The sequence below is a fragment of the Amblyomma maculatum genome, chromosome 4 (assembly GCF_055883805.1).
Source record: "Amblyomma maculatum isolate TAMU_Amacu chromosome 4, ASM5588380v1, whole genome shotgun sequence".
Taxonomy (NCBI): Eukaryota; Metazoa; Arthropoda; class Arachnida; order Ixodida; family Ixodidae; genus Amblyomma; species Amblyomma maculatum.
In genome coordinates, this window is record NC_139347.1 from 12198288 (window position 1) to 12215183 (window position 16896).

The following is a 16896-nucleotide window of genomic DNA, read 5'->3' on the forward strand; positions in this document are numbered from 1 at the left end:
TCTCTTGCAATTGTAATTTTCGGGCTATAGAGATGTTTGTTTATTACTAAGTTATTCAAAAAATGGCGCCAATGCCTGCGTTGTCAAAGCTAATGCGAGCCCAACGGCGCCTTTGCATACTGTCGCGTCTCACGGTTACTGCCACCACATTTGCTTGAAGCAGAATGCAACACGCAGGCCCCAGTGAAATAAAAATAGTACATTCCTTGAGGTACGAGCATGCCAAACTGCTTACAGTACTCGAACTGAATGAGCGGTTTCGGAGAGCGTAGTTTCGAGCTCTACGCTTTCTTCACGTTATGTAGGTTTGGCCGAGCCATGCTTCGGAACGTGTAATGATGTTGTCAGCCTCTGGAGTGAGTAATTTTTCAGTACTCTCACGCAAAGGTGCGTGCTTTTATGTGTGCTTTCCGCACGAGCGCAACGAGATTTAATGCTGCCGTCGTACCTTCTGGATGAAACTTCCTCTCTAGTATGAGACAAGGCAGGTCTACTTCAAATCCTCGCTCCAGCCAGCTTGCTAAGCGAAAAGAGATAAATAAATAGAAAGAAAGGAAGGCGAACATGGCATGGAGACATTGCGGCTCCACGAGTCTAACGACTCCAGGGTACGCTGATGGAGCCCCGTCATTGTTGCATTTTGCAAAAGAAGCTCGTGAAGGACACCGCGCCGCGTACCAGACGCGGTGTCGCATGCTAGGGGGCGTTTGCGTCGGTGTAGCCGCCTAAAGCATGTCATTTGCTAGGGCGTGTTTCCTCTCTCTGTTCTTGCTTCTCGTTTAAAGAGAACGACGCGGCTGCTTCAGCCACCGCGCCCCGTTTGAGGCGCACCCATAAACAAACGCCACATGCTGCCCTACCGTCATCTATCCTGGATGGATCTCACCCGTCGCAATGCATATGTGATGCACGCCCGTTTGTTTTTCCGCCGGTTGAATGTGTAAACGAGTGGAGTGGAAAATGCGAACGGGAGCTCGGCTCAAGCTGCACGGCATTTTGGATGCAAAAAGGGCCATTTTTGAGGTAAACTTTCGCGCTACGAAACAGATGCCGGCGGTTCCCGGCCATGAAAGCTTGCATGGTGTTCGCAAAGATAAGCACCGTTTGAGTCGCACACACACACATTCATTCTATCGCTCTCGAAGTACTGAAATCGTAGTTTGAAAGTAAAAATGTTATTTTTGTAACGTCAGGCGTTGTTTATGCTTGTATACAGTAGCTATCACCTAGGTTAAGCATGCAAATGTACATAAAATAATAAGGATAACATGAAATTTAAGTCCTGAAGACTAAAGCATTACACAGCTAGAACAGTGTGCAGTCACCCTTTCATTAAAAAAAAATATGCCGACAATTACGTTGCTTTCTAATGCAAAATCTGAGCGCAGCTCATCAGCTGTTTCACCTTTTTCGATAGACTTAGGTCAAGATTTCGAGAAAGATATGTATGAACACTTACAGACAATTATTTTATTTTTCACACATATTCTTTCAAGAAACACTCCACTAACAGTTCTTAACTGTCATGAAGGAAGCTTTGGGGTCGGAGAACTGTAGAGAGTAATTAAGTTATCCGGAGGTTGCGGGAGGCAGCGCGTTGGCCAATAGGAACGTTGCGCGACGAAGGGACTAATGCCATAAGCTGCAGACGAGAAGAAACAGCTTTCGCAAATATCCTAAACTGACTTGAAAATGCTGTAGCTAAAGTTAGCAAGCTTCTCATCAAATTTCTAGCAGTATGTTTTAAAGGAAAATGAGAGCGGGCTAGATCCGCGCCAGGCCATCCTAGAAAGCGAAGGGACGACCGGCTAGAGATCCGGACTAGGAAACAAACTGTATATGCGCAAACTACATCAAATATAATGCTTTTCTCTATGAGTGTGTGAATTCTCGGTCACTGCGCACGTTACCCTTCAGTTCGGTATGGTCACTAGAATTATTCATGAGTTATTATTTTTCAGTGTGTACCATGTGTGGTCATGTCTTCCACTTGAGCTCTGAAGCGTGCCTTTCATAATTGGTTCACAGGAATGGAAAGGCGCAGTATCTGGCACACTTGTTTCTGTGGGCACCTGGATCGCGCCGTAAGGGAAGGAAAGAAGGTGGGAGTGAAAGTGTAGCTCGTTACGAAGGACAATGCCGATGGCGACGCCGACGACGCGGAACCCAGGAACGGGCGCCAAAAAGCTGCGCTCTAAAATACTGTTTTCTCCTCATTTCAGGGTTCATGCATATCATTGCCTGTTCGCGCTTTTATATTACATAACCTAGCAGCGGCTGGCTAAATGCGGTTTTAATAGGAGATGTATAAGTTCGGAGCTCTTCTTGCAGCGCACGTGAGCAACAATCATGATCACTGCACACTTTTTGATGACGTCTTACTAAATGCTAAACAGGAAGATAATGATTCACCAGGGGGTACCCGCGTGTTGTGTAGATTTTTTTCTAAATTTGACTTCACCCCTTACTACGGTAGGGCCAAATCTTTTGAGCCAAAGACAATAGTGCGTTTCATAGGCACGTTTTAATGGCTTCCTGGGAGAAAATAATAAAGCTGGCTGTCGAAAACACAAAATAAAAGGCGCAAACAAATGTTAGCGAAAAACAAATATTGTGTTTTTCACCGCAGTGAGAATAGTTCGTGTTTGATGATTGATCCTGAGCCAGTTCATCATTCAAATATATCAAAGCTTTAACAACTAATGCTGTTAAAAGTTTCTGGTCAAATATAATTTAAAATTACTCCTTACTCCTCCTGATCAACATCTATACTGTTAACATATATCAAAATTAGTGGACATGTTTAATTTTTTCTCTTTGTTCAATCTTTGTCTAAGTTTGGATTCTATACTTACTAAGGTAGACTACTGCTTTTTGTGTATGTATATTTTAGTTTGTATTTCGTATGAAATAGCAACAATTGTTATTGCAGTGTATTGGGTGGTGGTTATAACGTGACACATGCCGACCATGATATGTTTCGATAAGGCTTCAAATCCAGACGTCATATGAGAGAATTATTTTTCTATATGACACTCCTCGTCCAAACAGGTGGCCAAGCTCCTATGCCAGAACCTTCCCGTTGAGGCTGAAAAGTTCGAGACAGTATCCTGCCTGTTTTCTGACATCGTGGGCTTCACTAATATGTGCGGCAGCTGCGCGCCTATGGACATCGTGCGCCTGCTCAACAAACTCTACATCCAGTTCGACAACCTCTCTAATATTCACGGCGTCTACAAGGTAAGAAATCCGAGCCTAGTACAAGCACCTTCCAGCTGCCCTACGACGAGCTCTTGAGCGTGATACAGCTAGAAACAACTAACACAAATAATGAATTGTAGATACACTTGACCTCTGTCTTGCTCATTTTGCCACGCACGTTAACATTAGGCTGAGCTGGCTTCACCTATTGTGAGACTTCGTGAGCTTTATTCGGTTACTACCTGGGTCGGGCCTTTTGTAGGTTACATGAAATTCATAACAGGCGCCTTGCTTAGGAGGCTTTGAATATTAGGACTATGGGAGAAAACGTTGCTGTCGGGAGAGGCTGAAGTAAGATGTGAAATTTATGCAGGAACGTTTGTATGCACCTAAGGCCCTGAGAGAGCACATATTATATCGAACAACCTAAACAAGAGTGGAAAACGACTGAAACATAGAGCGAGGATTTAACCAGTCTAAGCGTAAACTAAAACTAAAATGAAAACAACAATTAGATGCTCTCTTGAATTGTGAATGGTGTTATATAGTGCACTAGATATATCTGAAGAAGAACAGCGCGACTTGGACTTACGGAAGGAAGACATACACGGACGGGCGCTCACTTGCAACTAATGTTTATTGCTCGGAACGTGGTAATATGTATATCAGGCTCCAAACAACAAACGAAAAAAAAAGAAGCGATACACATTTGATTATGCACTAGAAAACACATTTGATGCCACCACGTCACTTCCCTGTAGCTATATATCTTAGTTCCTTGGCTGACAACGCCAAGGACGGGCTGCTGACACAGGCGTCACTAGACCAAGCAATTTGTGCGGCTTCAATAATTTCACTGGTTAACTTGTCCCGATGGCTATTTATCACTTTTGTGCGTTGGAAATAAGGCTGGCAGTCTATACTTTTACAATCTCTGCAATGAATGCTGAAGCGCCCTTTACCGGAGTGTAAAAACATTGTTATTGTGTTCAATAGGCACTCTTTAAGGCATCTGCCCGTCTGGTCGACATACCGTTTGCCACAAGGTAATAGAATGAGGTAGATAATACCATCTTTGCATGCAACAAATTGATTTTTTGTTTTATAGTGCACTTTTCTGGCATAGATTCAGCGGTAAAACGATTGCACTATTTCCTAAGCTTTTCGGCAGCCGAGAAAATAACTCTGACATTAGCTCGATGGCCTATCTTTTTTAGGCTTTCGGAAAATTTGTGAATATAGGGAACAACTGTTGTCTCTTGTTTTTCCTTGCCGGATTCCTTCAGTTCCTTCTTTTTGGTTTTGCTTAAACAAGCTAGCATCAATTCTGAAACAGACGCGAGCAATTGCTTGGGACATCCTGCCTTCGAAAGGCGATTCGTTTCGTGGTTGAAACTTCCTTTTATGGAGTGAAAGCATGATTTCTTGGCATGTGTGAAAGCATCTGTGATTGGCGTAAACGGTTCGTCTCCCAGACGGGCAGATTCCTTAACGAGCGCCTATGAAAACACAATGCCAATGTTTTTAACTCATAAAAAGGGCATCTGGGAATCCATTGCAGAGATTGTAAAAGTAAAGACTTCCAGCCATATTTCCAACAAACAAAAGTGTTAAATAGACATCGCGACAAGTTAACCCGTGAAAAGTATTGAAGCCGCACAAATTGCTTGGTCAAATGACGCCTGTGTTAGCAGCCCGTCCTTGGCGTTATCAGCCAAGGAACTAAGATATCTAGCTGCAGGGAAGTGGCGTGGTGGCATCAAATATGTTTTTCAGTGCATAATCAAAATTGTATCGCTTCTGTGTTTTCTTTTGTTGTTTGGAGCCTGATATACATATTACCACGTTTCGAGCAATAAACACCAGTTGCAAGTCAGCGCCTGTCCGTGTATGTCTTCCTTCCGTCCTAGTCCAAGTCGCGCTGTTCATCTTCAAAATTTCATACCGACTCGCCCAACCATCAGTTCTATCGAATATATATAGTTCATCTAGACAGGAAAATTTCAGGCTTCCCCAGAAACTGTGAATAAGTAGGATGTGAATAAACTTAATTGTATTATTGCGAAAGCCTTACAGGCCTCAAGCGCCAGAAAAAGGCAGCGTCGTCGTCCCGAAAAAGCGAAACAAAAGAAAGCTGAAATTGGTGAAGAAGTACTGTGATACAATAACTTTAGGAACAAATGACGAACAGCTGCCAACTTCCAGCGGGCCCCATGGGCGACCAGACGAACTTGGTTATTCTACAGTACTACTCGACTGCAGGAAGGCTTACCTGCTCTCTGCGAGTTGTTATGATCGATTTGAATGCAGGAACGAACACCACGTTTTATGAAAAGCAGAGAGGGTGAATGTAAGCCTTTGTGACCATGTACGAAGGAGAGTTGTGGTGAGATGATTTTCCAAAGAGTAAACTAAAGACGCGACCCGAAATGAGGTGAAGCGCAGACATACATTAATTCTCCAAATTCGTTCAGAGGAATCCCCCGAGGTAGATTAGATTTGGTAATTATAGAGTAATTACTCATTAGCATTCACCAAAAGCCAGCATGACTGGGTCGGGTTAAAGCTAATGTATAATTACTTTCTTATGCACTGATATTGAAGGCTTATATTATATTAAAAACTCCGGCGAATGCCTCGATAAGAAACTTCGTTTAGAAGCGGGCAAAAAAGTGTAGCGCACTATGTCACCGCGTATGTGCTAGAGCTGAACACCATCGCCACCTCCTAGTGCTTATAGCTTAGCTGAACCTCATAGGGCGATCATAGTATTGTTGTACGATTGGCGTCACTTGCAGTATATTCCGTGCGTGGTCGCAATCAATGAGTCAAGGACTGTAGTGTTCAGTTTTCGTTTGCGTAGCTAAAGAATTTGCTTCCACCTCTTAGTGAAACTGAGTAACTTTTGTAGTCGACGACCACGCAAGGATCGTAGTATATTGGAGTGTGAATACACGTTACTTTGTCGGAGCGTGAGTGGGCGTGCGCTCTTGTCAGTGCATGTTAATGTGAAAGAGTTGGCAGAAAAGAAAATAAGTAATAGATAGCCGCTGTGCTCAGTTAAGCTATAAATATTGAATCGAGACAAAAAGACGAGACTGTTAAAGCGCTTTCTCATTTTAGGTATGAAACACGACAGGGGAAAAAAGCAGTAACTACAAATGATAAAGTATGCCTTGGGAGTGATTTCAGAATGAGTTCTGTGACTGAGGCAAGAAAGTTGCAAAGTGTACACATTCAATGACTTGAATAAATAAAATCGGTAGAACACATCTGAGCCAGTTTCTGGCTGAAAACAGCGGAAATGGCCTGGTCTCTAGGTAGCTTTTCCTACATCAGAAGAACGACATCGACGGGGAAATGGCGGTTATGCGGCTCTCCTCCATTGTACTGGAAGATCGAACGTGCTGGTTAGAAATCACCGAAACGTTTGGACAAACTAGACGTAAATAATGAAAGTGTGATCTCGATTTTAGTCCAATATTGTCTATTTGAGCGAGCCTGCAAATAGAGTTAAAGACAGCGTCCCTGTACCCGCTCCAACCTTATGGGCTATATGAGCTGTAGCCGCAGTTGAAACGTTGCAAGTGTCTTCATAGGTTTGATGCAGAAGCAGTGGGCGCTTGTGATGGCGACGTTACTTGTGAAGCCGTAGGTACGGGAAATACGTTAAGGCATTCGATGTTAGTATGCCTCGTCCTCTCGTTTGCATCTGGAAACATTAAATATTTTATCCTGCCGTTTAGAATGATCTCATTCGCTGCACCTTACTGCTTGCTTTTCATAAGATCCCATTTCCAACTAAGTTGTCCTACTTGGTTTCCTCGGTGATGTCTAGCTAATCTGTAGTTCTCTACTACTAAGTTTTCAACAGCTATGCTCTGAAGCTTGTATGTTCACTGCGGATATTCCCTTGCGCAATGTATTTTCTACGGTGGGTTGCGTTCTTATGTGAACTTTGTTCTACAACATTCATATCTATCATAGCGTGATTTTCCACTGTATGCTACTCACAGTCTACTCTTATGCTGTCAGTAAATGCGCTCAGTTGACGATGAAAAATAATTTTCGTGGCAAACTGTCGTTCCTCAAAAGAAGACCGTAACACATCACTCAAAATTTTCATTTTCTAATTGCCCTATTGAATCCCGAAGTCAGTCCCTTCGGTTCACTCGGACAAATCTCAGAGTTGTCGGGGTCCCCATGAGACGGGTATTTCGGCATTACGGAATCCTAGCACAGGTCAGATCATTCTAGCGTAGCGATTTCTATTGTCTGGGCCACTGTGACAAAATTATCAAAAGTTATCAGGATAATTAACAGGCAAAACAACATTTCGGGCAAGTTCATGACGATGGTTCATAATCAAAGCGCAAACAATAGGAACGAGAGCATAGGAGCAAAATAGCGCTATACTGCACACATTCTTTCTTGTCTTGTCTGTCGCACTGCGGAGATGCATCATTTGGAAGATACTTAAGTTGTGCCTTTTTGTTTTGGATACAACGTGACAGCTTTATTGCCTCCTGTTGGGCAACCCTCTCGCAAATGCTCTCGTTCTCGTCAACGCATATTGCTGCTCGCTTAGGTGGTATTATGCCACATATACAAATTAGCATACAGTTTTAAGATAGCACACATTATAACAAATACAACCCGGCAGAAAATAAAAAAAGCATGTCTAACGAAGCTGTACGAATGTGGCGGCGTTTCTAAAATCTTACTGGGTGTAAAAGGGCCCTTGAAGGTTATGTATTTGGGATTATGTGTCATATTCGCCTTGTCATGTGCCCTCCTGACAACACACGACCCGCCGACCAGTCAAAGCATGGCCATACATCCTAACAGGTATCACCTGTCAGAGCCTTCCTCATTACGCCCTGCACGTGCTCACAATAAAAATGATGCCGCCGACGCCTCTAACGTCGGCTTTTGTGCTAAACAATTCCTTAGCTCTATCCCGGCAAAATCCAGATCATCATGCAAACGGCGGCAGGTTTTGAAGCCTTTCTACCATTGCACTGGGGCATTTACTTCTTCGCCATCTTGATTCCCGACAATCGTAATATATTGTGCAGACCCTTGATATCCCTGCGATTTATTCGTGGCTTTTGCTGCCTGTTATTGAATTTTATACACACCAGTCGTATTTGCGAACATTTACAGCTTCATTGTACCGTCACGCAACACCATATTTTTGCTTCATATCGGCCTGAGAATGCCGGGCCTTCACACTCAATATCCAGTGTATGTTCTCCAAGATTACTTTTAGTACCATGGAAGCCAAAGTTCCACACAGTACTTCATGCTGTAGGCGGGAGGTACAAGAATCGCTGAGTTGATTTTACCGTCTTTACAGGTGGAAACCATTGGTGATGCTTACGTTGTGGTAGCCGGTGTGCCGGATTTTGTCGAAGACCACGCTGACCGGCTGGTTGCTATGGGACTTGACATGATCACTGCTACAAAGACCGTTGTGAACCCTGTCAGCGGAGAAGTCATCCAGGCAAGTTTCACTCCCAATATCATGCAGCTTAGTAAACATTATAAGCGTAATTTTGGAGCACTAAATTGCGATGAGGCGAAAACATTTCTTTGAAATGCCGCTGATTCTTGCTTTACGGCGTCTGGCTCTGTATGCTATGTGTTGCGGCGTTCAAGGAAGCGCAAATTGAAATGCGCAGCACGGACGCCTGTATCGGATGCCCGGCGGGGTCTCTTTGTATATGCGTGAATCGCCTGATGAAGTCATCAGTCATGACCAAATCAGACGTCATTATAACGTAACAACCAATCGTGACGTCAATCTACTCATGGTCGATTATGCCACCTGATAATGACGTTGCAATCTCGTGGAATCCCGTGGAATCTCGCGAAGAAGTGTCACACCTCTCGCGGTCGCACGCACGCACGAAGGGAGGGATGGACACTCCGGAACCTATAAAGGCCTTTGCCTTAAAATAATTGCCATAGCTGCAAAACTTCCTTGGACACACCTGGTGTTTGCCCGTGGGCAGGGTGGAGGTAACAAAATGAGAGGCCGGTGAGTACTATAGATTAGTGAAAACACTTTGATATTTATTGTTCTACGCTAAACTCCCTAAACCCAAACCAACTAAAACCAAACAAGACATTTCACTGTGGGATGTTTTTCTGATTGAAATTAAAATCAAAATGAAGAGGTAAAAAAATAGTATTAGGAGTATGAGCTAGTAATACGACAGGTCTTGAAGGCAAAGGCTCCTGCTTAATTTTACACACAACATGTGTAATGGTGGGAAGGGGTAGGGTTTTCCCGGCAGCGTTGACATACTTGATGATGCGGTCAGATGTCAGGACATATGTGGCGCCGATTTTTACGGCTTTAAGTTTATATTTATGATTAAAAGCTATCGCATGCATATACATTAAAAATTCCTTTAGAGGTGCGGTGCTTAAGTGCCTGAGATTTTTTTTACCATTTATGACCCAGATCATTCATTGTTGCAATAATGTTCTCATCGGAATTAATGTTTGCTGTATATATAAATAACAAGACCTGTTGTTGATACAAGCTTGTGGATACCCTCTGGGTTTATAGCCCATGCCATGGTTAACGACATGTGTAAGACCTTTATATAAACAGCGATAAGATTAAAGCTAAAGTGAATAGAATAATATAGAGAGAAATTGCAGCAGCAGCAACTCACCACTCGTCACTTATGAAGCAGAAATATTTAGTCTAAATAAAAGGGTTGAGCCAAAATGTAGGACAACGTACAAAGCTTTACAACAGCAAATGAGAGGCTTGACGATGGGATACAGAAGGCATGAATAGTGGGTCAGAGAACAAAAGCGAGTTTAAAGTTAAGACAAGCACAGCTGAGCCCAGCACAATGTTAGGTAGGAAGATGAGATTAGGAACTTTGCGGAATCAAGAGTTGGCAGATGGTATAGGACCGGGTTAATTGAGGAGGTATTTCAGAGTCCATTGCTCTGCTGTAGGTTGTAGCAATATGATCATAATTTTGATGGTAGCTCATTTAATACCTCTGTTAAAGCTTTGTAGGAGCGTTTGTGCAGGAAAAAGCGAATAAACTGCTGGGTCGACAAACGTACTCTGCTTAAAATTGATTAACGTAGCACTGCACAAGCTACTATGCTTGTGAGGACACACTGAGGTTATTTTCAATATAGTTCGTTTGGCGGCACCTCGTGAAAGCAGTTGTGCTTTTAGCTATTTCAGTTATTTGTTCGAGGAATACACATCTCTGTCTGATTAGTCTGAGAGGAGAACCTTAAGACATACCTTGAAATACAGCTGGTTTATCGTTTGACGAGTTGGGAAACTTGAAGACGAGCTATTTATAGATTTTTTTGCTAGCGCGGTACCACAAGGAGAAAGAAGTATGGTGAGGGGTCCTTGGATCCCCTTAGCATTTCTGTCTTTTTTTCTTTCTTTCATTGCCACATTAAACTTTTCTCTCATCCTCTGTTAAATTCTTCAAGCCCTCCATTGTAGCATGTCTTAAAAACATGCAAATAAGAAAAATTGAATGTACAATTAAAGTTCTGGCATCTGTACTGATGAGAGATTTGGAGGTAATGATTACGATGGGACCCAATTTCATATTTAGTGAAGTGTCTTCAATTGCAAAGCCGTTTTGTTTTTTATTTTTGTCGGTGTTTGCTCAAAACGCTATCCACCAAGGGCGAACTTTGAACACTCTCTTGAAAAATGTGTATTCTTCAGATTTCATCCAGCAGACCTCTAATTCCCACAGTAATCAGCACTCGCTTTCTACTTGTTTGCTTTCAAATGCTTTGCAGACATGCGATTTTGGAGGCGTGCGATGGGAGTCGATTTTGAGGCATTTTTGTTTTTGAGAGGAACCTAACTTTTTCTCATAATGGTGAGCGCTATAGCTATGTCAGATTGGTATTGATCAAAACTACCTACAGAATTACTCCACTATAAGCACTCAAGGCGCACAGAAAAGCAAGTGCTGTTAGAATAAATAGTAGTGTGCGCTCATAAAATAATTTGAGAAATAAAATTGGATGCAGAGATAATTTGCAATTACAGGCACATTCACACATGTTGTAGGGTCTGGCCGACAAACACATTGCAAATTCCACACATTCTGTCAAGTTACAAAATGGCGTATTGAAGTATTTTGAATCACATAGTTCAATACGTATAATTAAATATTTTTCGGCTCTACAGTAAAGGCGAAAACGCGTTTTCGCTTTTATATACTACGCTTTGATGTCGGGTACTAATATTATGTTGCTTTTAGCTGTAATTCTTTAGAATACAGACTAACGCCTGTAATGCAACATTCCGTTTATGGCTAATATGTAGTAATGCATACATCTAAGATGAGTCGGTTCTTCATACGGCACGGCAGAAATCACGCGAAGTACTTTTTTTTCTTCATAAAAATGTGCACCCTTTATGCTCCTCCCATTGCAGATGCGCATTGGTGTGCACACGGGTTACGCCACAGCCGGTGTGGTGGGGTTGACCATGCCCCGGTACTGCCTCTTCGGTAACACTGTCACCCTCGCCAATAAGACTGAGAGCCTGTCCAAACCATCTAGAGTGAACGTCACTGAGGTGGCCAGAAGGTGAGGAGAAACTATGCGCTTTTCATTTTTTGATCGCTTTGTAATCGAGGAGTTCACACTGATGAGCAGTACAGCCGCCACCTATTCTCGTTTTGCAGAGTCGAAAATGTGAATAAAAGACGTTACACAAGACAGACTGCAATCTTAATGTTAATAGCTTGAGAACTCATTTTTGTGGGTTTTTTATAGACTTTATGTGAGAATTCTGAACAGCTAGCCTGCAACTCGTTTCAAGAATGTTCGCGCTACGATATACACAGATACACAAGAAAGCGAAACCACGTACACAAGACAAGCGCGCAATGACAACTAAGGTTTATTGATAACAGAGTTACATTTAAAACAGTCCACACGCACGCGCACTGACAACTAAGGTTTATTGATAACAGGGTTACATTAAAACAGTACACATGCACTCTTTGATACAAGAAATCTCGCAATATTTGCGAAATGTCTTGTATCAGAGTATGCTTGTGGACTGTTTTAAATGTAACCCTGTTATCATTAAACCTTAGTTGTCAGTGCGCGCGTGTCCTGTGTACGTGGTTCCCGTTTCTTGTGTATCTGTGTATATCGTAGCGTGAAAATTCTTGAAATGGTAAACCAACTGGCCCCCATTGCTGCTTTGCTGCAACTCGTGTCTGCTCTTATTGTTTATGGGCCTAAAAAAAAACTAAGCGCTGAAATGGAATAAACTGGCTTATGGACCTTATAGAAGTGTTGACAAGACATTTTTTTTTTACATTCACATCATCTATGGAGCAATATGTTATTTTACACATTGCTAGATTGAGGCCTCTGGGACGTTATTTGGCCACGTTGTGTAGGCATAGTAGAAAAGACGCCTTGCTCATAACGGAAAGTATGACTACGTACACATGAGCATTCACGCATGCGCTCACAAACAACCGTATCCACAGAGGCATATACACGGCTCCGCACTTCTGCAGATACACGTCTTCTGGAATTGTAAGTAGCGAAGCTGTTCACACGTACGCAAGACTAGGTCAGCCGCAGTTCCGACAAATCTTGTTGCTAAAATATGTTCGACACTTTGAGAGGAGGCCTAGTGTCCAGCCAGCCACTCAGTCTTATCGGGCAACACGCATGAGGCAGTTGTGGCTTTCCTAACACGGAGATCAAGTCACTCAATGTAGCTGTCCTGTACTGCACTCATCCATACATAGTACAGCGCACCCTTCCACATCCGCTGGCAGTGACAACATGCGCTGGCTGCCACTCGCTCCGAGCATCTGCGTCCGTGCATTTCAGGCAGAGAGCAAACACTGCCTCCCAATGCGGAAAATAAAGGCCATGGAGTTGTCTGTCATCTTTCAGTGCTTTGTGTTGAACCTCTCCGTCGCATTGTTCCGCTTGTCCAGTTTTCTGAGGAAACAGCCGCAGCCCGCAACGCATTCTCTTTGCAAAACTAAAAATCAGTTGGAGCGCTGTACTTTCACAATTCACCCAAAACAAATCAGCAGGTTGACAGCAAAAAAAATAACAATAAAGGAAACAGCAGGAATGTTTAGATAAACATGGAAACGCGCAGTACTTCCTTGGAAATAATGTTCTCAGGGAGGCGGAAATAAGATCTGCGTCTCATGTGGATATGTAGCCTTTGATCTCAAGGGCAATTTCATGGCGTGGTAAAACTGGAAATAAATTTTGATACCATAAATCTTAGAATACTTACATGCAGTGAGTAGCATACACGACAAATTACGAAATGGGCATTCAACCGCCTATGTTTTCAATACGAGGACAGAGGTTATTGTGACAAACAATGAGAATAACAAGCAGCTAAGACGGATTATGATATCATGTTTGCGCAATCCATTGTTTAATTAGCACTCGGCCGATATATTTATCTTGTTCCTACAGGCTGCTTGAAGTGTCTCAGTGCGAGTTGATCAACTCCAGTATATTCTTCTTAGCATAGCTCTCAGCCCGTCTCTTCAGCATAGTTGGTTTTGTTCGCACGCTACACGATGGTTAATCCTAACTTTCACGGCGAGCAGCCATACACACTATTAAACACTTCCCGCTGTTATAAATTAGGCGCGCAAACTGGCATTATGCGGTATCTGAGCAGAGACTTTTGATTTGCTGCATTTTAATTTTCTCTGAAAGCTATTCTTAACGAATCTGAAACCTTCTCTCGGCCTTTATACCGTGCAGACACCTGACAAAGCAGGGCTATGTATTTGAAGACAACCTGGACGTGGGCGACTTCCCGCTTCGATGCTACCTGACCGACATCGCGTCCAGGAACAGCGACGAAGAGCAACCAGCAGCCGCAAGCCAGCAGCCGGCCGACGATAGCATGCTTCTGTCTCCTTCATCCTCTCCCGTGCGCCGTGCATCGGCCGTTCCGTCGCCTTCCTTTGAAACAGACGAGGTATGTGAGCTACGAAATCATCCAGGCGTGGCGGCAGTGAGAAGACACTAGCAGTTCAGACAGGCATTCAGTGGCAAATATAGGTCGCTGGAACTGCTTTATTTTCATGACTTCTCAGAAAGGAACGATTTAACCAAAGGGCATCAGTTAGGTGAAATAGAACGGAAAGAACAGTAAAACGTCATCACGTTAAGGCAACAATTATTCTCAGCAGTTTCGTAAAAGCTTCTCAAGGCTTTCCTTCGGACTCTTATTAAAGGTCACGAAGAGGGTGACCTTTGAGAGTATAAAAGTTTTGGTCGTCATGCAGCTATACAAGCGCTACCAAATTAGTGCACATTGCTTCAGTTCTTGTATTTCAAAAATAGCAGGCTGGCAGCCTTGAAAAATTATTGGATAACGAAACTCCGAAAACACCATCATTTCGTAGTATATCTTTGGCTTCTACTTACGAACAACTGAACTTACTGTGCTCATGGCAGACACTGATCTGGCAAGCTGCTAAGATATTTGATCTTGCTACATGAATGGATAAAATGCAGATTAGTTTAGCAGGTAAAGACATTTTTATGCATTTGAATATAAAAAAGACCATTTCCTACAGTGGCAGCGTACTGGGCAATGATAGATGGGTCATTCACAGCTGTATATCTTAGGTAGCTAGCTTTCGCTGGTAGTTGATTCTTTCGTCGCCAGCATAACAGTTTGACGGCAATTTTAATGAATCTCACCTTTTGCGTAATGCATCGCGAGGATGAGATACGTCTTCATCTGTCAATAATTCTCGAAAGAAGACCATGTGTCAAAGCGTACGACAAAAGCCGCTACATGAAGTTCACTCAGTGGCAAGCGTGAGATGTGTACACAAAAAATGATTCGCTCTAAAGAGACAGTGAGTATTGATTGTTAGACTGGGATATGCAGTTCTGTTCAGCATGGTAAGATTACTTTAATTCTGGACTCTGGAGCAAGACGAGGAGAGAAAGAAAATTTTATCATAACTACGTCCAGGCTGTATCTATTTTAGTAACTGCTCTGATTCTAGCATCAGTTGCTATTCTTTGTTTCTTCGCAGATCGGCATGTTCATAAACAGCAGACTTCCAAGCAAAAGCGTGGAGGGCGTTGCAAGAACACCTGAGGACAAGACGCCAAAGATTGCAGACCCTTTATTCAAAGTCCGTAACAATGTCATATCCTGCCCACTCGGTCCAGTCACCGCAGACAAGACACCTGCCGTGATCGCACATGGCTCGGCGGCAGCCCCACCTCTATCAATTATTGGCAGGGCAGGTGCTAGAGAGGAAACGTCGTCAGCTACTTTAGCTAGCAGTACTGGCGAAAATGTGCTGTCTACCTTTAAAGGCGAACAAGACGTAACCAAATCAGCGTCTGGAGGGAAGACATCATTCCTTGGTCTAAGATGGAAGCTGTCGCAGCCGCACAAAGTTAAGAAACACAAGAATGATCCAGTTCAGCCTTCACCCCAACAAGATGACAATGATAACTGCAGTGCTGAAAGCGCTGGAGTAGTACGTTTCTTAGAAAGCCCCGAGCCGAAGGCAGGACGTCTGCAATGCCCATTTTTCCGGTTTAAAGGTAAGAACGTCGGAATCGACGATAGTTTTTCTCCAGCCAACAGCGGTAAGGCTGTTCCAGTAGCTCTGACACCAACTGGATCAGGGGCAGGGATTGGTGCCGGACAACAGGACTCCACCCCAGCTCGGAAAGCAGACGCACGCAAGAAAGAAAAGTTCTGGTCCCGAGTCATTTTTCCTTCCTGAAGACCTGCAGACCCGCGCAACGTCTCGAGTCCACTGTCCTTCAGAGAAAAAAATACAGCAAGACCACACGGAGTCCTTTGCGCTCGTGAAACCCTAGCCTCAGCCAGCCCCATCGAGCACCGGCCTCTGCAAGATACACACAGACACACGAAAAGGAAACGCACTATTTTGGGTTTTCTATTGTCCACATTGTAGCAGGACGACATCCGGGGCCCCGGTTCTTAGAGATAAGGGCCCACCACGCATGAGCACCGACGGTTTCAAAAGAAGACGCGGCAGGCGACGAAAGTATCACCGCCGCCTCCTTCATTCCTCGACTTCTTTTTATTTTTATGGTTCTGCTCTGAAGCCACTTTGCCACATCAAAGCCTGCCAGAGAATGTGGCTCCCACAGTCTTTGCCATTATTGTTTTCCTCAGCTTGCGCTGTAATAAATCCAAACACATTGTGAAAGTCCGCTGGTATGCCCTCTTTGATGGTTATGTTATAAAAGGTGGCTTTTAGCATTGCGGAGCCCTCATACAAGTATTTTGAGGAGGCAAATCCTTACGACTTAAACATGACACTTTCACCCGCCACGCCTACACGTGAGAACGTGCAGTTTAAACGGTTTATAATGAGCGCAGGGAGAACTTGCAGCTTTCTGAGCTCGGTAATTTGCTGCAATCAGCCTCATATCTGAGATAATTCTAGCAGTCTACGTGTTGTCACTACAACAGTGAAAACAACAGTATGTCTTTCGGAGAAGTTTTGTTGAGATATTTTTTACCCTCATGGCAAGATACTATACCGAGTTTCCAGCATCGCCAAATTTACGCAGTTCCTCATTCGCATGAGAGAATGTCACGCTCTATTGGACGCACACAAGATAGCGCAAAATGGTCGACGCACATAGTAACTA

General features: G+C 43.4%; 1 protein-coding gene across 1 annotated transcript in view; it reads left to right on the plus strand.

Annotated features, from left to right (window-relative positions):
- The window catches only part of LOC146190303 (guanylate cyclase soluble subunit beta-1-like), a 39999-nt gene extending 23641 nt beyond the window's left edge, over window positions 1-16358 (plus strand). Inside the window, exons 7-11 of the mRNA XM_084599784.1 lie at window positions 3052-3240; window positions 8561-8707; window positions 11657-11811; window positions 13993-14212; window positions 15288-16358. Coding sequence (XP_084455910.1) covers window positions 3052-3240; window positions 8561-8707; window positions 11657-11811; window positions 13993-14212; window positions 15288-15995 — 1419 coding nt within the window. The 3' untranslated portion in view covers window positions 15996-16358. The remainder of the gene's footprint in view (window positions 1-3051; window positions 3241-8560; window positions 8708-11656; window positions 11812-13992; window positions 14213-15287) is intronic.
- The last annotated feature ends 538 nt before the right edge of the window (window positions 16359-16896 follow it).